Genomic DNA, 24,118 nt, shown 5'->3' on the forward strand with positions numbered 1-24,118 from the left:
ACTAGGATGATCGGTTAATATTTAAGTCCAACAAAAAGGAGTACTTCACTACAAAACATTTAAACAAGCCATTCATATCATCATCATCAATTTTTAAAAGATTATAGCTCTTTACACTTATGTTTTGCCTTCTGTAGAACAATTCAATGTGAAATTCATGATCTCAGGTAGAAGGGGAAATATGGAATATCTCAGGTCAGTATCCTGTCTTTCTTTCTAGAGAGCTTTTGTATTACTCTTTAATTTACTTGATGCTTACCCTGCATTTGTTGTTTTTAATTAACAAATTCCATAGAATCTATTATATAAATTTTGCCAATTTTGTAAAAAAGAGGAATTGTTCATTTTGATAAAGCAACATTTTAGAAGACATTGAATGTTTGCTTTGAAAAGTGAGACTTATACCTATTTTGATTGTAATAACTATCCTAAACTAATTTTCTTCTTGAACTATTAACACTATGTTTCAAAAGACTTCTATTAAAATGCACAGAAGTGAGATTTCCACACATAGAGAGCATCCACATATTATACCAGTGCAAAAACAGTTACTAGCTTTTTGAATTATGCTCCCATAGAGTGGAAACAGTGTAATGAAAAAAGAGGTTCAAGTACTTCAATGAGGCAAACAGAAAATCTACTTAATCTGATAGTTTCTAGAAAAATTTTCAGTTGTAAAAGTTATCTGGAACAGATATGCATAAATATAACCCTATTAATTACTGTGGTAGACCAAACAGTGTTCTATATCATTATGCAAACAATGGCTTGGTTTTATTACCATTTTTCATCTTCCTAATGTGGACAAGGCTTACAACTCTGCCTTTCTAAAAACGGCTTCCTTTTCTCCTGTCTCAACACCAGCACCCAATTCAGCCATGGGACAGTTTTGGCGCCTGTGGGACATAGATTCCAAGCTTTGGAATGTAAGTGTTAAATTTTTTTAATGAGTACTGCTGCATTAATTGGCTTTCTAAAAGAAAAATATAGAAACAGTTAGGGCTACAAAACTCAGTGTTCATGTTTCTAGTTTTACATGGATGTAAATACCGTTATCAAGAGGCAGTCAGAAACATGGTGAGTGTATTCAGATCTTTTGGTATCTGAGTACTTGGGAACTTTAAGGAATGCCAGTGGTCCATCCTAACTTTTGTGTTAGGTCATCCGCAGGTCTCTAAACATGATTAACTGCCCTTTTAAAAGCAGGTGAGCATTTCGAGAGAAAAACTTATCTTAAGGCAATTTCTTCTGGAGGAAAAAAAGTAGCAATTATTAAAAGTATAAATTAAGAAGCATTCCAAAACACTTGTGATTTGGATCTCTTTGAGGGGATTGTTGTCCAGAGAAAATAACAAATCATCTTACATGATTCCTGATCTCTTGGATCAAGAAAAAATACAGACAACTCTGCTTTCTACTCCAAAATACTTAGGTTAGTATCATAATTTTTCCAGGTTAAAATAATGATTTTCAAGTAATTGGATCGGCAGTAGCATATATAAGTCTGTCATAACTAAGAGATCTCCTACCAGAGATCTCTTGCCCACAAATAGCAAAAACAAAGTAAGGCTAGTCAGAGGAAAACTCCTGTCATACAAGGATTTTTCTTGAAGTGTCATGTCAGCAGCTGCAAGGGGCAGTGCCTGTAATTCCTGTGGTCTGGTGATTTCCCAACCATGAAGAGCTCAAAACTGGATTCTGCAGCATCGTTTTATAACCATTTAGAGATATGTAATTTTTAGATGAGAAGCTTGGAAATTCCTTAATCAACAGGCTGAGGATCTTCTACTGTTACACATAATATATTTAGAGTGGCGCACTCTTTAACATAAATAATTCCAAGTACAAAGGAAAAAAAGTATGGCTCAAAAATAGAATAAGTAAAAGGTTCAGTATATTTATATTCTGAAAATTAACCCTTCCATCTAATATGCACAAACAATAAACTCCAAATATCAGAATCAACTGGGAAAGAAATTTAGATATACATCTAGGTTTTCTTCATGTTTTACGGGGCTTGCTTTTCTTCTTGCTTCATAATGACGTAGAGAACTTCTAGTCAATAACTTTTTCTCAGAATCAGACCTCAGCACAGAAAACTTCGTATTTAGTCTGAGGTTTTAAAAATTTGCTTGGTAAAACAGATACTCTTTATACAGTTAGCTCAGAATTCCTGGGTACCCAAAAGTGTGATCCCAGAATTGCAGGAACACATAATAGGAACTTCCGCAAAAACGGAGGAGTATAATCCTTGACACATTCTTTAAACTAGAAATTTCCTGAGCCTTAGGTTTTCTGTCTAAATAAATTATATTTTAAATTATTTTCCCCAGGTTCTTAAATTATTTTCAATATTTTTCCCAGAAGTGGGAAAATTAGTTAAGAATTTTGAAATATACCTCAGAGGCTTCCTTTGAATAATTTTGTTAGCGTAATCTCAGCTATTGACTTTGAACAAAACAGAAAATGATAAAAATATAAATCCTCTTCTGGCTTATAGTAATTTTCTCCTGGATAAAAATGATGATGGAGCTACATCAATTAGTTTAGATCCCTTTCTCTTAAAGGGAAAGTAAGAAAATATGGCTATGTTTTCTCCAAGGCTGGAAATATAACTGAAAGAGGAGGAAAGTATTTCTGTGAGTCATTTCAATGACCAAGATAAAGCCATTACATAGGAAGCCTATTTTCCATTGGACTGAATATCATAATCCAAGATATTTTGGCTAACCTTACTTATTAACACAATCTTGCAAATAATTGCTTAAAACTGTCTTATAAGCAGGTAGTCTATTTCCTTGGTTAGCATGTTTACTTTTAGTAACTGGTTACTGGAAAACAGGAGCTCTTTTGATCTCTCCAACTTTTGCTTAGAATTGTAAGGCTATTACTACAGCATCCTTGCCAACAGCTTTTAATGCATAGGCACAAAAAGCTATGTAAGGCTGTTCACTGATTGTGGCCTTTCTGTCATACTCTCAAAGACTTACCTGGTGCCTCTGGAAGTACATATCTTTGCCCAAACAGTTGTGGAGTTACAGGGATATTACTTTTCAACATCAGAAGTGAATCAATCATTTTGGATGCTCTCAGCTATCCACAAAAATAGTGGTAACTTGGTCTTTTTTAGATGAGTGAAGATGTATACTTGAGAAAATATCTTAAAAATATAGATCATCAGCCTGAATTTTCTCAGAAAGCATCAAGTCAGTTCATGTCTTCATCAAGGGAAAATACAAAGTTTAAAGACTTTTAAAATTAGAATTATTTCACAATTCCTATATCACTAGCTGTCCAGCACTCACTGTACCTCTGTGTGCACACCAGTTTTGAAAAGGTGCAAACGGAAAACCCTACCTTATGTAAGTCACAAGACTTCTAAAAGGAACCAGAGTGGGAGATTTATTGGGGAACTATTATAAAAGAGGTTTTTTTGTGTTTTATTTGTTAGGAAAACAGTTTTACATTGTTTTTCTCATTAGATACAACATTATCTCACTTGAAGTTACAGGAAAGAAAGGATTGGTCCTATGAACTGGGAATGATTGATCCTGAAATATAGTTTGGGCTTTCTTTTCTGGAAAATTATACGCTTTAACTCCTTCTATAACAATTTTTGTATCACTCCAGTTGAGGCACTTGTAGCATTTTGTTGGATACCTTAATCACATACTTCAATTTGTAGGTGCCTTACCTCTTATCTTTAGCTTGACAGATAGAGATGCATAGCAGTCAGGATTGCATTTGAGGTCAATAGCTTCCCCCTCACCTTAATGCTGTGTCATGTGAGGTAAATTGAAAAAAAATGGATCCTTGTGTCTCAAGAACTCAAAAAAAGTACATGCTTTTGACCTTAATGTCTATCTATGAACCTTTGAATCTGTAGACACCCATAAAATAGGAACAATACTCTGTAAATGCTATGGAGATTTTGGAAAACCAATTAACTAGTATTTATGAAGCAGAAATTTGGAATTAGTGCTAAAGAAAAGCCCTGGTTGTAACTAGTGCCTGTCTTTGAAATAAACTACATAGCTTACAATGAACTAGTCACATACATTAATAATATTTCAGGCAAAATACTGAAAAGTTATTTCAAGTTCTTCCATACTACCTTTTGCCTTTCCACACTACCTTTTGATGAGGTTGGTAAAGTTCTTTAAGTCATATGTAAATGTAGATTGCAAAGTCATATTTTCTGGGCACTATTCAAGCACTCAAAACTGCACAGAAAGAAGATCACAGGAACCATGAAAGTACTGAAAGAAAAAAGAACACTGCCTTGAAGTGAAATCTATGAATATTTTGCAGAGTACTTTCTGCTTCTGTGAATAAGAAACACTTATAAACATGCATACAACTACCACAACTCAGAAAAACAACAAATAACAAGTCACAAGTACTGGTACCAGTACTGACAGAATTGTAATAAAGTGCCATTTTCTTCTCTGGAGCACGGAAAGTAAATGGTTTTAAAGAAGAACAATTACAGGCATTCTGGCAGCAATGCAGTTGCTTGAAAAAATCCTGATCTGATGTAAAATTACCCGAAATCATAGAATAAAGTGTTGATTTTGACCGATCTGAAATTCTTTTAGCAGTGGTAAAGCACAAAGGACAACTTGTCTGAGAGCAGATGGGTTAGCAAAAACACAGTAGATTGTAGATTGTTTAATACCTTCACTACTTTTGTTAGTAAGACTTAACAAAACACATCCACTCCGTTCTTCTGAAGTCCTAGCTCTACATACTCCCACCAGTGATAATTAGATAACATTCCCTCATGCATGAAGAAAGATAACCTAAGAAGGGTAAAACTTGATTAAAAAGTGGCTAAGCATGGCTGTGTCAAAACAAATTTCTAGACTCTATCCTCCAGAGTAAATAAACACTTAATGCTATAACGTATTTAATCCCTAAAATACATCACCAGTTCCTGGTATATCAGAAGGTAATGCACCACTTGTGTTAAACCACAGTCTGTTAGACATCAAGATGTATCAGCCCTTGAAAATATCAGACCTAAAAGTTTACAAAATTACAGAAGAGATGAGACTTAAAGTCAAAGTGAGTTATCTGGTCCAACCTCCCTGCTCAAACAGGGTTATCCCCAGAGCATATTGCACAAGATTGTTTCCAGATGGCTTTTGAATATGTCCAGGGAGGGAAACTCTACAACCTCTCTGGGCAATCTGTTCCAGTGGTCAGTCACCGCACAGTAAAGTTCCTTGTCATGTTCAGGTGGAGCTTTCTGTGCATCAGCTTGTGCCCACTGCCTCCTGTGCTGTTGCTTGTCACTTCCAAGTGGAGCCTGGATCCATCCACTGACACCCTCCCTTCAGATACTTGTATGTATTAATGAGGTGCCTTCTCCATTGTCTCTTAAGACTGAACAGACACAGCTCCCTCAGCCTTTCCTTGTAAGACAGATAGTCTCTCTAGTCCCTTAATCATCTTGGCAGAGAATTTTTGCTACAGTTTAAAATCAGATGGTTTGTTTCATTTCATATTAAAGCCTGATTAAACATGACTCCCTGGTTACTTAATTCAACATTCTTTTCTTCAAAATATCAGCTGATAGAGAACATGGAATCCTTCAGACCAGAAATAAATACCTTGCCAAGCATATAGAGAAGAGAGTGAAAAAATATTTTTCATAAAACTGTTTTCCCTCTTTATTACATTTCTTGGTACATTTAAGAAAATTATTCCTTCCAAAGCATTATATTTTTATATAACTTATACATTTAGCTTTATTCATTCATATTTAATAAGAAATAATCTCCCTTTGCACGTACAAGCAAACAATGGTAATAATTTAGACTGCCAAAATTCTGAATAAGAAAAACTACTATTAGAAGGCAAAAGATCAATCTGTTTGTCTTTAAATAATGAAAACTCATATGCATTGATACCCATGAACCTTTCCTATGAGCAAGACTTTACGAAATGGAATTTACAATATTTTTAGTCCAACACTTCTATGTTAAAAAATCTAATCTCATTACTCTCCACAGATTAATGAAGCAGAATGAAGACCTATCCAAAGCAATTCCGGCAACAATTTCTTATAAAGCATTTTGGACTAATAGAAGATTCCTACCGGGTCTTCTGTTTTGTGGTTATTCAGCAAATCAGACAGGAAATCATCGTGAAGACTTTCTCTCCGAATCAATGTAAATTCACGTAAAAAAACTGCTCCTTGATTTTGGTCTCCAAAAGCCTAGACAGAAAACATGATATTAGTAAATGCAAAATTTTAATTCTTTCATAGAAATGATCCTAATATGACTGGAAGATTAAAAAAATCAGTTAACTTCCACTACTACACTTGTTCTAACCATACACCCTTGCCATTTATGAGAACACTGACATGCATTTAAAGAATGTCATTACGGTTAAAAATAATTTCCATTTACACAAAATTCTGTTGTGGAAAAAGTTTCTATATTGTTATTTACATCTGTGGTTTATAAGACAGTTAATGTTTAAAAACTCTTTTGTGAAATGAGTTAATATTTAAATTGCATTTTTACTTATGAAACAGGTAACGTTTGTCCAGCATTTTTACTGCTCTATCATAAGAAGACAGAGCTTAAAATTTTGAATAGTCAGAAAAAAATTATTTATAAGTACTTTGGCTAGCAAACTCCAAAATGCACACGCATTCAAAATAATTTAAACTAACTTATATCCATTCTTTTTAGATATATATATATATATATAATCTACCTGGGAAAGAGGTTGTTTCATCAGTGGTTGACTAAGCAATTACTATCAAAATGTCCTAAGTATAATTACGACATTTTTACAGATTTTAGAAATAATTAAAACAAATCCACATTCTTCAAGTTCTCACATCCATTTTTTCTTTGGTTGTTCAAGCCAAAGAATTTTTTAAGGTATAACATAAATTTAAAGTGTTGGAAACCAGTGAAATATGAGTGGGGGTTTTGGAAGACGTCAAAACATTGCTGTTTTATTAGACAGAATCTAAAGAATTCTACTACAGGTGAAATATCCATAAAGGCTGTTAACAACCAGGAATAGGACTGTTTTATCTCTGGAAGTCTAGTAGATTTTTTCATTACCAGCATTTCACAACTTATTGGGAAGGCCATTCAGTTTGAGAGAACAGTATGCTTTATCAAAATGACTAAGTAAGAATACTTCATTATTTGACAACAGCAACCACACTAGTGTGAATTAGACAAATCCAACTACCATAAATAATTTGTTTATATGAGACTCTGATTTCTGTTCCAGAAAAGTAAAAAGTATCTGTTTATGTCATCCATCTCAGAGATGGATACTATTTAAGATACTATAATATGCTATAATGAGGAGCAGAGGATACAGCATTTCCTCACTACGAGAGGCACAGTACTTATAAATGGACCGTTATTTCTCACAAGAGCGGCAGTTACCACCTTTTACTAAGAAGGTCACATTCTGCTGCTTTTATGATGACTATGTCTTCTATTCATCCTTTGGTACAGCCAGGCGCCATAGTAATGCTCTTATTCTAGGTGAGAAGTTCAAAGGGCTGGTGAGTAACATGACATTTTAGTGTCCAGGGGGAGAATGAGGCACAGATTTGCCTTCCTTTCCCTACAAGTGAATTGGCATTTTTTTGAAGGAGGTAATCCTCCCTGCCAGCTGGGAACTGAGATTAGAGCTTCTGTAAAGCTAGGGCAATTATAATGGGCTGACCAGAAGAAAATTATCTAATGAATTTACAGGAAGAAATGGAAATTTCTATGAAGTGGGATATTAGGAATAATTGAGTCCCTGAATCCAAACTATATATACCTAAACTTAATAGATGTTTTTGATATCAAATTCTTGCCTCTAGTAGTGAAATAGAGAGCACCTAAGTCTTCCAGTTACTTTGAGATCCTCTGCTATAAAATTTTAGGCTTTTTAAAAAAAAAGAACACAAGAAGAAAAAGAACATCACATAAAAGGAATCATTTTACAGGAGTAGGGTTTTAAAATTTATAGTTAGCTTCCTATCTTGTGGATAACATTGAGAGATACACCCACTGATTTTATTCTTATATTATTGAGTCATAACAATGAAGAATCCTCAGGGGTGTCTGAGGAAGAAACATGCATGTGCCCCAAAGAAAAAGAAGCTCTGTTACAGACATGCATTCCTTTTCAACAAATCATTATCTTACAAATAAAAATGTTCTTGAAATAGGTCATACTTCATAAAAATGTTTCAACTCAATATTGGCAAAAACTGTTCAAAGAATTAAAGTTATTTCAAGAAAGGAAATCTGTTCTTTTATTTTACTTTGAAATAATAGCATCTACTTGTGATTTTAAACACTTGTGATCAGCAAATCTAATGATAAAAATTATAAAATTATACAATTGTTCAAGTTAGAAAATGCATATAAAATTACCTAGTCCAACTTTTAATCCAGCACTGCCAAATCCACCACCAAACCAAGTCCCTAAGTGCTTCATCCAGATGTCTTTTAAGTACCTCCAGGGATGGTGACTCAACCATGTCCCTGGGCAGTTGGTTCCAATGCTTCTCTACTTTTTCTGTGATGAATTTTTCCTAATATCCAATCTAAACCTTCCCTGGCAAAACTCGAGGCCATTTCCTCTTATCTTATTGCTTGTTACCTGGAGAAGACATAAGACTGAAACTCCTTTTCTCCAGGCTAAATACCCTCTGCCACCCCAACCCTTTCCTCATGAGACTTATGCTTCATACCCTTCACCATCTTCACTGCCTGTCTCTGGACATGGTCCAATATGTCAGTATGTCCAGTATCTCCAGTATGTCCTTCCTGTCCCAAAGGACCCAAAACTGAACACAGGACTGGAGGTGTGACTTCACAAGTGGCAAGTACAGGAGGACAATCACTGCCCTGGCCCTGCTGTTGCTTGTCCAGGCCAGGATGCCACTGGACTTCTTGGCCACCTAGGCACAGTTGGCTCATGTCCAGACACTGTAACCAGGTCCTTTACCTATTGGGCAGCTTTCCAGCCACTCTGCCCACAGCCTGTGGTGCTGCTTGGGCTTATTGTGACCCAAATGCAGGACATAGCACCAGGTCTTGTTGAACATCACACCACTGGCCTTTTCCCACCAATCCAGCCTGTGCAGATCCTGTGCTATTAATTTTAGAAGTGAATTACAATGTAAAGATTGTAAATTCATCACCAATGATTCACCTTCCTATTTTGCTTATTTTGCTCCTATAAAAATATAACCCAGATTCTGAACCCAGATTCTGAAAATTCCTTTCCTTTCCTGAAAAGAACCCAGATTCTGAAAATTCCTTTCCTTTTAAGAGCAGTCAGCTTGCTGTTATTAAAATTCCAATCTGTTTTTCAAAATAAAAGAAATCTGTTGCTTAAGAATGCATATTCAATATCAATTATTTCAATAAGTTATTGCTAATCTTTAAAACTTAACTGTCTACCATATCAACATTAATGCTCTGACTACTTCTAATTATATAGGTGGGAAATAGGTGTCAGAGACACTATTCCAAAGGAAGGGACAGAAATAAGCAGTCAGAAAAAAAAAAGAAAAAAAAGACATTGGGATCCTGAAGATAAAGGAAAGGTTGAGAAAGAAAAGACCTAGAAGAGCAGTAATGAAAGAATCAAAGTAAAGAAAGAATGGAAAGAATATTTTTCTTTTATCAGATATGAATGGTAAAGTCTTGAAAAAAATGAAGAGGACTGAAAGTATGTGGTCATCCAAAGAAGGTTATTCTTTGCCTGACTCATATAATATACTTTCCTGCTTTGAGCAGTAGCACACTCTGGGATAACTTTAATTTATATATCAACTGATAAAACATACTTAAAGTAGAATATCTTCATCCTTACTGAAAGAGCTGGAATCAAAGATCTATCCATTAGAGATGAGTGTCAGTAAATTCGAATAACGTCCTGAAAGATTGTTTTTTCCTTTTTCAAGTTTTCCTTGAAGTCCTGGCTACATATGCATGACCGTTTCATTCTCTCAACTAACACAGCCATCATATTTCTCATCTATCTTCATTCAGTTTATGATCAGACAAGCTTAGACAATATCTCCAAAAATATCCCAAATTAGCCTTTTTAAAGCAGTGAGAATATCATACAAAGAAACAGTGGCCAGACGGAAATCTGACCTTTTAGCATCAGCAGTCATAAGAGTCAAATTGTGACTTTTCAAGAACTTGCAAACATTGTAAATGAGGTTTCAGCAGCACACATGAAAATCAAAGGCATATGATTGAAGTTTCTCAGCATGAGGAAGATATCTGGGTATTCAGTTGCTAAACCAACTTTGCAAAGGAGCCTTTTATGAAATTGACATGAGATAAAATTCCAGCAGCCACCTAAGCAATAATGTTTTTCTCATTTTTCAGTTTCTATCTCTCTTAAATCAATGCAAAACATAAATTCTTCCATTAGATCCAGTGGTGTGAGTCCATATGGAGGAAACCTTTGAGGAATCAGGCATACATAATTAGAAAATAAAAGATCCAACATAAAACAGCAGATGAAAGGATGTATCCCACACCGTGGAACTAGCTCCACTAATTTTGCTGTGACCAGCAATAAAATAAATTACTAATAATTTTTGTTAGCGAAGCATAATAGTAATATTTTGCTGAATTTACAAAGTACAAGACTAACAACCCAGGCTTGGAATCTGATGTAAGTAATCATAGTACATTTGACATCACCTTCCTCAGCACAGATGAGGAGTTTCAAAGTACCTTGCTCAGAAAGCAGAAACATCAAATGTGGCCTCAAATATTTATATTTAACCATTTAGGTGCATTCCATGAGTAATTTTAAGGTGACACTTGCTCTGTTAAAGCTTTATGTATTTGGTATTTTCAAAGTCTAAAGCACACAGAAAATTATGAGTAACATCAAAACAAGAGGCAAAAAAACCCATTTATTAAAAATACTTCTGATAAAATTGTTTAAAAAATCAGATTCTTTCCATTTTCTTTTTTTTACAAAGAGGCCTACAGGGTTTTGGAAATGAAAAGAGGACTACTTTGCTAACTAGCACTATGCATCTCTTGATTTTCTTGACAGAAACAAACTAAAACAGGAAACAAGACTGAATTTAAGTTATTAAATATCAGAAAGGGTGGCAGTGACATTAATAGTGAGGGATGAGGATGCAGGCTTTTAACAAGCCAAGTTATGGTACATTGCCTTTTTTTAGACTAATCTGCACTCCAAACACCATAAGAACTTGTGAGTGTATTTCCATTCTGAATTACTCTCCATAAAACCTAACACAAACATTCTACTTTACTGCCCACGCTTCCAAGAGAAAAAGGGCTGCACTTTTACAGGGGTGACAAGGGCTTTACTGCATCCTTCAGCCCTGCCAATCATGCAAGAAGGAAAGGCATCCTAGAGGACTCAAAGGTGTGTATAAGCAGCTGCTAGCTGTCAAATAAACTTGATTCCTACCACTGTTGCCTCAAGAAATTGTTTAATAAAATCTCGTAGGGAATTCTGAAATAAGAAATTATTGGCTTTAGTCTGCCACAGTTTTCTGCTGCAGTGGTGATCCAAATTTTCTTTTTCATTATTCTCCAAAATGAAATTAAAACAGGGGTAGGTGGAAGGGGGTACAAGTCCAATACCAGGTCCCAAATTCAGAAGCAGTTATAGTCTGGCTCTAAATCTAAATTGTGAAAGCTGTTTGTTTTTTACCAAAGTCCATGTAAAATTTTAAAATATGCAGAAACATTACTACCAATTCTGCCACTGTTAACAATTCTGAACACTTTTCATTCCTCCGTGGAGACCAAGAAAGCTATGCACAATTTAAAATCTATTCTGCATGTCACCTTCTGAGAATTTCTTGCATATTAGCACACTATGTTTTTAAGATAAATATATCCTAAAGGAGATACTACCCTATTTAATGAAGGACATTATTCTCCAAGTGTGTGTTTCTTTATTATATGTTTCAGAAATGTTTAAAATTTTCCCAATGAATTTTCTAAGTCCCTATAGGGAAATATGCAGATTGAGGTGAACTGAGAGACTGTCAATGCATTTGTAAAAGGATTTAAAATTTTTAAATGTTTGCTGTCATGCAGTCAACCCTTGTTTTAAACCAAAGACTAGAAGAATCCATTTGAGAGGTAAGGCAGAATGCAAAGTAAAAAACTGATATTTAGACAAAAGTAGCAATAGCTCTACCCTAAATTTTTCTTTCTCTTTCATAATTTCTGTCTCACAGATTGGACCCTAGTGCTGTGAAAATGATTTTCCCCATGGAAAATCTCTTCCCTTCCATGAAATTTAGGGTTTTTTCTTATTAGTTCAGTGAAATGGTTTTATTGCCCAAACAACAACAAGGAAAAAGAAATTTGATTTTTCTTTCATTTTTAGAAATGAGGTTAGACGATATGGTATATTTCATTCCTAAGCCACGGTTTAAAAGTCAAAGAAAATTGAGGGCTTTTTTAATAAATCATCCACAGTTGATGGCATTAAGCTCCCAGTGCCTAATGTCCTGTGACATTCCCAGTGCATAGTCCTGTGCCAAATATGCTCATGTGAGTATAGTCAGTTTTTAACATGAGCCTCTCCATTACAGGTGTGCTGGAAAGTCGCTCTCCATTACTGATATGCTGGAGTGCTGTCAATATCCAGAAAATATTTATTACCATGTGAGAAGGCAGAAGAAAACTCAGGTAATTGTACACACAACTCTCACACAGTCAACAGTGAACAGAGAGGGCATAAGGAAAAAGTCAGTTTCTCAGCAGATTAACTGGGGTCAGTTCTTCACCTTCAATTCTTTATTATCCTTGGCAAAGATTCAGCACCTCTGCTTAAAGTGTAGAAGACTGTCCCACGCCTGAGGTAACTGCTGTCAGCATATTTCTTTCTGTCTTTCCTGTAAGTAAGGTCTGAAGGGAAGATCTCTTTGTTCATGCAGATTTTTTTTTTAAGGTTACCTTTAGAGGTTAGTTTCACAGCTTTTCTTTTCATGGATAGATAATAGCTTGTTCTTGCCTTACAACCCGTACATTTTATGGCTTTGATTCTCAGCTTGCTGTCTTTCAAATGGAAGGAAGGGTTGTCTAGGTTTATGAACAAAATAAATCCTAAGCCAACATTCTTAACTACTGCAATATCTTCTTCTGATAGCTCAAAATACAACTGCATGTCTGGAGCAGGAAAAGTTATATAAGAGAAACAAAAAACCAAAAAGTCTCTACCCCTGTGGAAAAGAATTTTTTCTTGAGACCTGATTATCAAAAATATTGCTTTCTGATTCCAGTCTTTCCAAACAGTGAAAAGATTATAGTTTCTGAATTATCAGCCAGGACCTTATGAAGTTGGCTACTGTTTGTAGTGGATTTGTAGGTTTAGAATTTTTAATGAGAGAAGGATGTTCTTGGTTTCTCTGAAGGTACTCACATGGTGCCATAAAATACAAGCACAAATAGCAATGTATTTCCCAAGGGAATGTTTTATTCAACAGTGAAATGTTCCCACCAGAAATCTTTTTGCTAGTCTTGAAATATATTTAATCTTTTTTTCTTTCCTCCTTGCCTTTCCACAGAGAATGAATGCATTATTTTCTTAATGGTAATATCCTGACTTCTTTTAAAGCTCTGTGAAGGAAATGTGAATTTGTGCTAATTATTTTCAGTTCTTAAACAACCACAATAGCAGAGCCTGGTTAATGTTTTCATTGAAGGAATTATTTAAGCTCCATTTCAGTCTCTCATTATAAATGAACAAAAGAAATGAAAGGTGATTTGCACTCAAGAATTACAGCTTGAAGTGTCCCTCAGACAAAAGCACCAGCTACCAACATCTTGGACAGACATTAGCAACGATGGGGATAAATTTGTAAAGCATGCACACGCCTACACTTGACCCACAGTCTACCAAGAAGAGAGAAAGCCAATATGGTCCCATTAAATGGAGAGGCAAAAATGCAGAATGCACAAAACCACAGCAATTATCCTGCTGCCAAGCAACCATAGGAAAAGAAAAAGAAAAAAAAATAAAAAGAAAGGAGAGGGGAAAGTGGAGAAACAAAAAACAAGTAAAGAAAAAAAGCAGACTGTGGGGATAAAAAAGGTGAAGTCCAATAGAGGCAAATAATCCAAAGCTATAGAATTCCTTTAAAATCCTGCTGATTAGAACCTTCTTTCTGGGTGTAGTTAACACAAAATGCATCAAGATTAAAAAGCTTCATGAACTAGAGTTGAAATTATACTTCAGAATTACCTAGTTTCTGATTTACTGGATAAACAGGGCCTATTTAGATGGGTATGGTTTCTTACTTTCATGAAAGTTATTAAAAAAAAGAAAAAAATTTCTACTGTGATTTGAGCAGGCTGTGTCCAAGGCCTAAACAGATTTGCTTTCTAAAACAAGCCAAATAAATACTGTTACTCAAAGTACTTGAAATCAGACACATAAATTTCAATGATATAAAATTTTAAAAAAAACCAAAATATGAGGTCTGAAGAATTCATTTACTTCTGCTTCTTTTGCTGCCTTGCTTGGTTGACCACAAACAGGAATGCTCAACTGTAATTATTTAGAAGCTGCATCAGTTTTTAAATGGCCAGAATATTATGTGCCATGCAAGAATATGGAGCAAGTAACAGATTTAGAAATCATTCTACAAGCCTCAGTATGTTCATTTATCAATACACTTTGTCACTGATCTGCAGAGTTTACCTAAGGGCCAGAATAGACCAAAAACAATGTCAAATTGCATGAACAAATAATCACCTGAGATTAGCAAGAGCAGTCATTCCCAAATGTTATCTAATCAGCAGTAACGGATTTCAAGTTATTATTGGCATGAGAGTAAGCATAAAATAAGACTGACCATTGCTTTTCAACAAATATCACAATTAGCTGGTCCTAAATTATCACCATATATTTATTGTTTTATTTTTGAGGGTGTTAGAAAAAATTATAGTTATGCAACTTTCCCAAAGTGAGAAAATAAGAAATTACAAATATGCATACAGGAAAATAATGGAACTGTTAATCTAATTTAATCCAGAGACTGAATAATTTGAAGAAGTAATTATTTTTCTTCCTCTTTGAATCCCATTGCTCAGAAGGTTTTTTTTATTTCATCTATGGAATCCTCTCAGCTTCCCTGAATTTTCTGTTTTGGAAGAAGAAACTGCCAGGTTCTTCAGAATCACTTAATCAAACTTCCTGGGAACTCTGAAGATTGAATATTTTCCTTATGAAAATAAAACTTTATAATCTTCACATTTTCTTCAGTACTTGAATTTTGGCCTTTTTAACAAAGGAATCGAACTACTCATTTGGCTTCTTCTTTTTAATCTTAAATGTTTCTATGTGAGAGAATAGGGAGCTCTGTAGAAAACTCACTAAGCTGATATTACAGACATTGTCTTGAATCCTACTGACATGGAGTTCAACTACTTACAATGGAAGGCCCAGGATATTTTTTTTAATCTCTCTTATTTAATTGCAAAAAACAGGAAATTAATATAATTCTTCATGTGGGATTATTTATGAAAACAATAGTTTCTTTATTACTGTCTTGTCATATAATTTCAGGAGTGATCTACCAGACTGCTAATGGTCATTACCTATATGGTATTTTCTGCTGATCAAATTTTACAGTACTTACAGCAATACTGTAGATATTTAAAATAGCCACCACAGTAGAATAAAACAGCAGAAATGTTATCTTTATAACTTGCCATTCAATTAGATAGGTTTCAGTGATTTCATGTCTTTACAAAAAAGCACTGCATACTCCATTTCTTCCAGATGAGTATGCTTTTTCATGGCTGGGTAACCAAATTGCCATTGTTTCCATCAATACAATGACTGGTTTTGTTTGTAGTTCATCACCTGATTCATAAGCTTTTGTGACAGATTGCAAAATACTGAAATAGAAGCCATGATTTTCTTATGTCTGTGAAATATTAAGTCATCCAGTAGCAAAATTATGAGAATAAGTAGCTCCGTGGCATGAGATTTTTTAATGTCATTTGACTGTGATTGTTATTTTAGTAGAAGACTTGATTAATAGATTCTGAGGAATATTTTCTTCAATTGTATTTTAGCTTAAAAATACTCTTCATGAAATTTGTGATGCTTTCTGCCAGCAGTAAGACAGGTTTTAATAGCATTAGAATCCTTTTCATTCTGAACAGTTTGTGAATATAGGAAAGTTTTTGTGGTTTTTAGTTTCCTTTGAGGGTTACAAAAGACAAAGATGTGTCTTTATATGATTGGATGTTTCTTTCTTTTATATCCTCATATTTAATATATGACTACTGCATGTGTTATCAATGAAGTCAGTTGGGTCAGACTTTTGCAAACAGAATTTCTAACTTCTCTCAGTTTTTTACACGCTAAATAAGCATCTGAATAATTCTGGAGGAAATGATACCAGGGCTGGGCATTTGACACAAATTGGCAAGTAAGACACCAGATATCTAGCTGTAGTAAATTAGCACAATTTCATTTCAACCATTGATTTTTACCAATTGAAGAAGTACACCTGCTTAACAAAAAACATTTTGGTTTTTTAATCACAGCAGGATTTTCCAATTATTTATTTAGTGTACAATACATACATCTTTTGGACTGTACTACTGAGGAGGTTACTGTGTTTCTAATTTACTTTTAAAGATATTTTGAGGCCTTTTTATCCAAGTGCAGTGGCCATTGACACAGCAGCTGCCCAACACTACAAGATAGTGCATCCAGCCAGATAACAGCTTCCTCACTCTGTTTCCTGCTCACGCTTCACTGCACTGCCTTTTCCAAGCACAACCAACATCCCCTCCACTCCTTGTGTTACAGGTTGTCTCCCTATCTGTGCATAAAACACAGCACCCCTTTTACACTGTGTTGAGTTTATACAGTCAATAATGAGAGAATTTCCTAGAACATGAGTCATATGCCTTTTGTGGCAGGCTTACTTGAAAGTTATTTTGTGTTAGATGCTGTTCTTAATCTCACCAAGTGATTTTTCAGCATTTTTAGAGTTTCCTAGAATTGAAGGCTAAAGGTCACACTCATTATCAGGCTCTATATTTCAAGCAAAATTCCCGCATTAAGCCATCAGTATTCTCCACATTAGTCATAAACAACTTTGGAAAAAGAAAATATTTTAGAAGAAGCATCCCATCTCAAAATGCATCTTATCACTTGGTTAGGGAGCATGAAGTAACATCCTATACAAGCATAAGTTTATTAGAGTAATTACACCGGAATTTCTCCAAAAATAACTTTTAGTGCTCTTTGTCATATCTTTCTGTTTAAAACACTTAAATTAGTGTTAAGTCCAGCTTAGCTTAAGAAACAATTGTATAATTGCATATACAAGTGAAAGAAGTACCAGCAAAGTGTAACATCCAGCAGCTGGAAACAGCTGCTAGAAGGTAACTACCTGTATTTAAGGCTGAGACAATGGACAGAGACAGAGCACAGCAACTAAGAGAGTCTGCACAGAGGGAGACAGAGCAGACAATCACGAACACTCTCAGTATGCTCCCAAATGCCTGCCATGATGCTGCTCTGAGGGCCTGCTTGACTTCAAGGAATTTGAATTTGACTCCCAGCATGAAGTTACTGGAAATGGTATGGCATCCAGATAAGAAAGGAAAACTCGTGTCTATTAAGGGCTTGATTTGCATCCCCGAGATAAAAGACCTCAAAATAGTAATACAAAACTGGAAAGAACAAAAGAGTAATATAATAAAAAAATCCCCAATCTAATATTAAAAAAAATGGATTAAAATGTAAAAAAAATCTGAACATTGAGCAGATAAATTTGATGGGTTTAATATGTAAATTTTACAGTTACATTAGCTAAACAAGAAAGCAGAAACTAGACTGACCTTTTTCAGAAGCAAATTTTTATAGGCACTATCATCTTTGAGGAATGCAATGATTTAACTAAAATCAGGATCTTCATCATGAAGGTATGTAGGACTCCATCACTACCTGGAAGTGGATTTTTAAATTTTAAACAGGAAGAATGTCATCTATTAACAGATGGAGTAAATTTTTTTCCAAGTTTGTTTATTTACACTTAGTTTAGACCTTCCAAAAATATCTATCAATGCCCAAATGTTGTAGAAGCATATCAAGATTTGGTGCCAGTTTGTAGTAGAATATCCGACACAACTAACAGTATACAAGTATATATAACAGTATACATCTCTTTCTGCTCAGAAGACCAGATGCAGGCCATTGTAAGAATAGAAGGAAAGACTCTGTCCCTCAGATCTCCAATAGAGTGCACTCAGTCACAGTATATTCAAAGAAAGGAAAATGACGTGCTATTTCAACATGTGAAACAGTCACCATGATAAAAAGAACAAAAACATCTTTGAATATCACACGCTTTACGCCACCAGATTTAATCACACAAAGGAATCATGATTCTGGAAGACAGTTTTTGTCCTTAAGAAACAATATTAGAATCTTTTTTTTTTGATAAAAAATATTTAAATTATTTTAAATTAAATTCAGAGTCTGTTGGTATGATGTATCACCTGCCCTGATACCTTCAGTAGCAAAGCAAACACTGAGCTGAACTTACTTTTTTCACTGTCTCTTATCTCAAGAACGAAAACAGAACTGTCTTTTCTGGCTCCCACAAGACAGTTTTTTTACACCTTCCTCATAGTCTTCAAGCCTAAGGAGAAAATATTTACGGGCATTTTCTGTGTCTACACAGGAGCACCTCCTGTCACGATTGCTCTCATAGGCACATCTTAATGAAGGACATTAAATTTCACGTAAATAATTCCTGAGACAAAAAGTTTCATGCTTTTGCATTTATACTCTAGAAAAAGACAGCGGATTTTATGAATGACAATGAAAAATTTTGTAAGAGCAAACATACTCCAAACCTTAGAGCAGCAAATCGAGAAACTACATATAATAGCTGCCAAAGAGTGATCACTACTTCCTTAGTCTAATGCCACCATCATTCATCTCCTTCGCACTCTGGTAAAACACAGCAGTAAGGAAAGCAGGAAAAATGAACTCTCACAAAATGGTACTTGAAATGATGGATGTAAACATAGATAAACAATTCTCACTGTAGTTGAGAGACTTACTCTTCATCTGGTCTCACAATCCAAACAAACCAAAAGTCAGAAAACACAATTCAAATGAAGTTACTAAAAAGTATGTATGAAATGATCAGTACAGTTCTAGAATTCTTTCACACACACGGAATCTACGTACTCATAAACCCTGTATTTTAGTTATGATACAGGTTCCCCATTTTGAGATAATAAGGAAACAGAGGAACAGGATGGCAGTAAGAGTAAATAAACACAGAATTTTTAGAGGATATTGCTACAGTTAATAAATTTGGAAAGGAAAAATACAATATAAATCGCATATTTTATATATATTACAATATATTCCCTACAATATTTTTTTTCCAATTTGAATTTCTATCCTTACAATTCTGTTGCTTTATTGTTGTTTAATGTTAATTAAGAAGATTCTTAGATTGGCCATGTATGAGCCTTTGCTTTCTTTTTCCAAGTAACTTCAACTAATTTTTAACCAGCTGTTAGCAATCTTCAACAAACTCAAAACACATATTGGTAAAATCTTAAATTAAGTCTTGTTCCTCAATACCTTAATAAATTAGTAAGATGAGGGACAAAATCACTGAGTGTGATGACACTTGGAACACCAAAAAAGATGGATGACAGTCCATGAAAAGATGTGCTTTTGGATGACCTGCAAGCAAACAACTAAACAGACTGAACACTTGCTGCCCAAGAACCGGCTTAGCAATGACAGCTTTTAAAATATTATGAAGCAGCCTGTAGAAAATTAAGTAATTTTCTCAGTGCCATTTGTATAAAACCAGGGCTAGTGATCAGAATAATTACTTTCATATTTGAGTCACTGGTGAGTCAGACAAGGCTGAGTGGGACTAGAGATAGAGCAGTACTACATCAGACAGCCCTTGCGTTTAAATAATTCTCTGAATCACAGATGAAGGAGATGTTTATTATTATTTTTCATTTATAACTATTATAAAATAAAGGTAACTTTGCTTTTATTATTAGAACATCAAATTAGGAGGAGTTTGGCTTTCACACTAAAATTTCTACAACATAAATTTAGGTAGAAGAGTGGTCACAGCAAGTCATCCATTCAGTACATAAACACATCAGGCCAAGTAGGAAATCCAGACATGATATTGAAACTAATATGTACACTAGATTCCAAGCACTGCCTTCTGTGCTATTTCCATGTATTTTTGCCTTCCATTACACACATTAGGTATGGGGATATTTTTTACTTCTCAAATTTGTCATATTTTGTCCAACAAAATATATAACCTTTTGATATATGCTTCTGCCTCATTTTAATATATGTTGTGTTAAAGACAGAAACTAATTTCATTCTAATAGAAAATCAAGGAATTAAAAACATAAGTCTTGTTTTAACACATGAAGCTATGTTTCACATATTTTAATATAAGATGGGGTTATAAAAATTGAAAATGAGGGTGTTGCACAACATTGGTGATGGGATTAAATAGTCCTGGAAGTTCCTCTTGAGTCTATCTGTTCTGGGGCACATACCCTTTTGATAAATGTACCTCAGCATGCAATCTCACTTATTTGTGCAAAAAAGGGCAAAACACTCTTTCACTACACAGGAGGCCTTGAAGTTACCTAGCTTCAGACATACTTCTTCTTCTTCAGGTAATAGTTTCAATCTGATACAAATAGTCATAAAATTATTATTTACTACTTTCCTTTATTATTTATTTGAAGAACTAAACTTAGAAAACATTTTGGCAAGTATTGGGAAAGGATTATTTAAGGATAATTACAAAAAAAAATTGGCACACTTCAGACATCTTATCCAGCATGGAATATTAACGATACCTCCTTGTAATCCCTAAAATGTATTTTTTATGAAGTATTTTTATCCAAATTATAGCAGGAATTTATAGGACATCACGAACCAGGGAAATCATCACTTGACTCATCTCAGGCAATTTTAAGTCCTTTCTACAGTTTGTATTTTCTCAGCTATTACACAATCTCAGACATCTGTGAGTGCTCTTCCAGGATTTAGCTGGGCTAAAGAGGGCTCCCTCACTACAACTTTAATTTTACAAAATGGGAAATGTGATCACTCAAGTACATTCATATTATTGAAATAATGCAAGAAACAGGTGTTTTCCAATAAGAACTCAGTTCCCAGTTGCACTGTTCCATTAAACAGTTGCACTGTTCCAAATTCTCTTGCCTGACAGTGACCCAGTTCCAGAGCTGCTATATTTACTCATGTGAAGCAGGAAAAATTTTAAAGGTTGTTCAACTATTCAAAGTTTAGTTCTCAAGAAAATTGATCACTTCAGTTTTAATAAAATAATTTTTATTATTATATTATACTAGCAATTATATTATCTAAACACAACTATCGATGGCTAAGAAGGGAGCAACTAATGGTGATTGGTTTGATGCACTTTTTATGGGCTTGCAAATTGCTTTAGAAAAAGAAATGTGTGACTCAACCCACAAAAAGCTTCATATTTCTAAAACAAAAACCACAAATGGTTCTAAAGTTGCTCAAATACTTGGTTTCTTGTTTTTCCCATCCGTTTAATTTCTCCCAGGAGAGGAAAGTGCTAAAACTCCATTAAGACAGACCAACAGCTATTACAGTCAACCTAGCTCAAGAAAGAGCAAGAAATACTAGCAGTCTTACATTAAATTTTCAAGCAATTCCTCCTTAAATTTTGTAGATTCTTGCGCACATTCTAAATCCTTAAGGGAATTAGGCAAACTAAATCAAGAATCCTTATCTCCCATGATTTTCTTCTTACCAGAATAAACATGCCCATCCAGGGTTCATTGAGTGAGGACCGTGCAGCCCTTTGTAAAATTAACTTCCTAGACAAAATTCAGATACACACTGCATTGATTTCATCTTCAGGGCTACCTTAATTTTTCTTTTTAGAAAAATGGCTTCTTTAGTTAGTTGCTGTCCAGTCAACATACAGAAACTGCTTTGAATGAAGACAAAAATAAACTGAAACCAATGTAAACAAAAGCCACTTATTTTATTTCAAGCAATCACATTTCACATTTTACTTCACTTATAGCAGGTTTGAATTTTAAAAAATAAACTTTACCAATCCACAGATTTCCCCTTCCTAATTAATCTGGAAATATAGTTCCAAAAAACAATAAGGAAAATTAATCCAGGATGTACTTACTAAAAACTTGAAAATGTCCAGTCTGGCAGCTATTTTCAAAAGTAAAGTAGGTAGACAAAACTTTGTTTACTATATTCCAAAAAAAAAGAGCACAGACTATTAAATACTTGCATCATTTTTAGAGGCATAACACTGATGCAGCTATTCTCATCTTTCAAACAGGAACATGTCTGATTTGAGGCCTTAAAATTTGAATTTTCAAAGTCTCTTTTTTTTCACAGCAATAATACCCCTGTGGAATAGCAAATTGAAAATTTGGATTAAAATATTAAGTACAGATTTCCTGATGTGAAAAAGAAACTGTATAAAGTAATTTACACAAAACCATGTAACTAGCATCGGGCTACCAATTATCTGTAATTATACTGCCTGTCCAGCACCATTTTTTTATCCTTCACTCTAGGCAGTGCACTGATGCTGAATTTTGAGAGACCTTGCTACAGTCTGAAAAATCTTTTGCCCTGGAGAATTTCTTTGCTTCTGCATTAAGTGGTCATGACATCAGATTAACTGTGATTGAGGATCAATGTCACTCAGAACTGGTTTGACTTTTCAACAGTGTTTGTCTCACTATATTGAGTACTGCTTTATTTGCAGAGAATTAACAAGTAGGATTTGCTGGTCTGACATTGAAAAGCAAGCCATCATTAACTGCTTCTGGTATGACCCATCATTCAATTTTCTAATCAGAAAGAAAAAGGAAATTCTGAGGGCAGCCTGAGAGATAACATCATAGGAGTAGATCTGAAATCAACAAGAACGTGATGAAGCATTTGCTCACCATATCACTCCTCTCAAGAGCTGAAATGTAAAACATGGATGATAAAAAACAGAGACATGCCGTCATCTTTTAATGAGAATCAAGAGGATGACATGTGAGAAGAATGAGAATTCATCTTCAACACTTTCCCTCAAATATTCTGCATGAAGAATATATCTCTCTAGGTAATATACTAGCCTAGTAGCAGAGAAGAAAAAACCCACAACAAACAAAAAAACAAAAAAAAAAAAACGCCCACTGTTGCCAAAAGGACAACATATTCCAAAACAGCAAGGAGAGGCTTTTTGTAATCCATCCTCTTTTCCCTGAATTTCTGCCACAGGGATCTCAAACGCTGGGTCTCTGAGGAAGAAGAGATGCCAGCTGTCCTCCTCCTGTGCAGCCCCTAGCTGTTAATTCATGAAGTGTCAATGAAAGGCAGCCTGTTCGCTGCGTCTCTCAGGCTGGCTGTCTACAGCAGTGGGTGGTGACTTAGTGGGATGATGTAACCCAAAGTGGCTGTCGGCAGTAGGTCACGGTTCATCTGCTTCCACTGAGGAATTGCAGCTGTGCAATCTACAGCCTTTACTCAGGAGAAGATTGGCCACATGCTTGAAAGCAATTCTGTAGCTGTTACTTCTATCTTTCCCAAAGAAAGACACAGGAAAGGAGGAGATTAGAGAGAGGAAAGGAGGAGATTAGAGAGAACCACAGTGGGTCACTGGTATGGCCGACATCCAGCCTCAATGAGACAAGGGCCATTAAACAAAGTAATCACAGAGTATTAAGATGTGCAGGTGAAGGCTTAAGTAATATAAGTGCTAAAACAAGCAAAATGTTTGAAAATGCTGTTCAAAGTCTCCAGCTTCCCAGGTACCAATCCACCTTCTGAGCAGTGATACACTGTGCAATGAAGCATAAAGTCTGCAAAATCAGGTAATATCAGAAGAAAGGGCACATAATTCAGAAAAACAAGGTAACACAAAGAAGTGGAAAGGAAAACATAATGTCAGAAAGCTGCTGATAAGATCCCTTGTTTCTTAGGAAAGCTAGTGGAGTTATCAATCTGCATCCTTTTTATCTCATTTTCCTGGTAGACA

The 24,118-nt window shown here is 34.9% G+C and overlaps 1 protein-coding gene across 1 annotated transcript in view; it reads right to left on the reverse strand.

The window, feature by feature from the left end:
- Positions 1–24,118, reverse strand: part of ADAMTSL1 (ADAMTS like 1) — a 392,370-nt gene that overhangs the window by 297,713 nt on the left and 70,539 nt on the right. Inside the window, exon 2 of the mRNA XM_050987189.1 lies at positions 6,104–6,223. Coding sequence (XP_050843146.1) covers positions 6,104–6,223 — 120 coding nt within the window. The remainder of the gene's footprint in view (positions 1–6,103; positions 6,224–24,118) is intronic.

This window comes from Serinus canaria, chromosome Z, assembly GCF_022539315.1.
Source record: "Serinus canaria isolate serCan28SL12 chromosome Z, serCan2020, whole genome shotgun sequence".
Lineage (NCBI taxonomy): Eukaryota > Metazoa > Chordata > Aves > Passeriformes > Fringillidae > Serinus > Serinus canaria.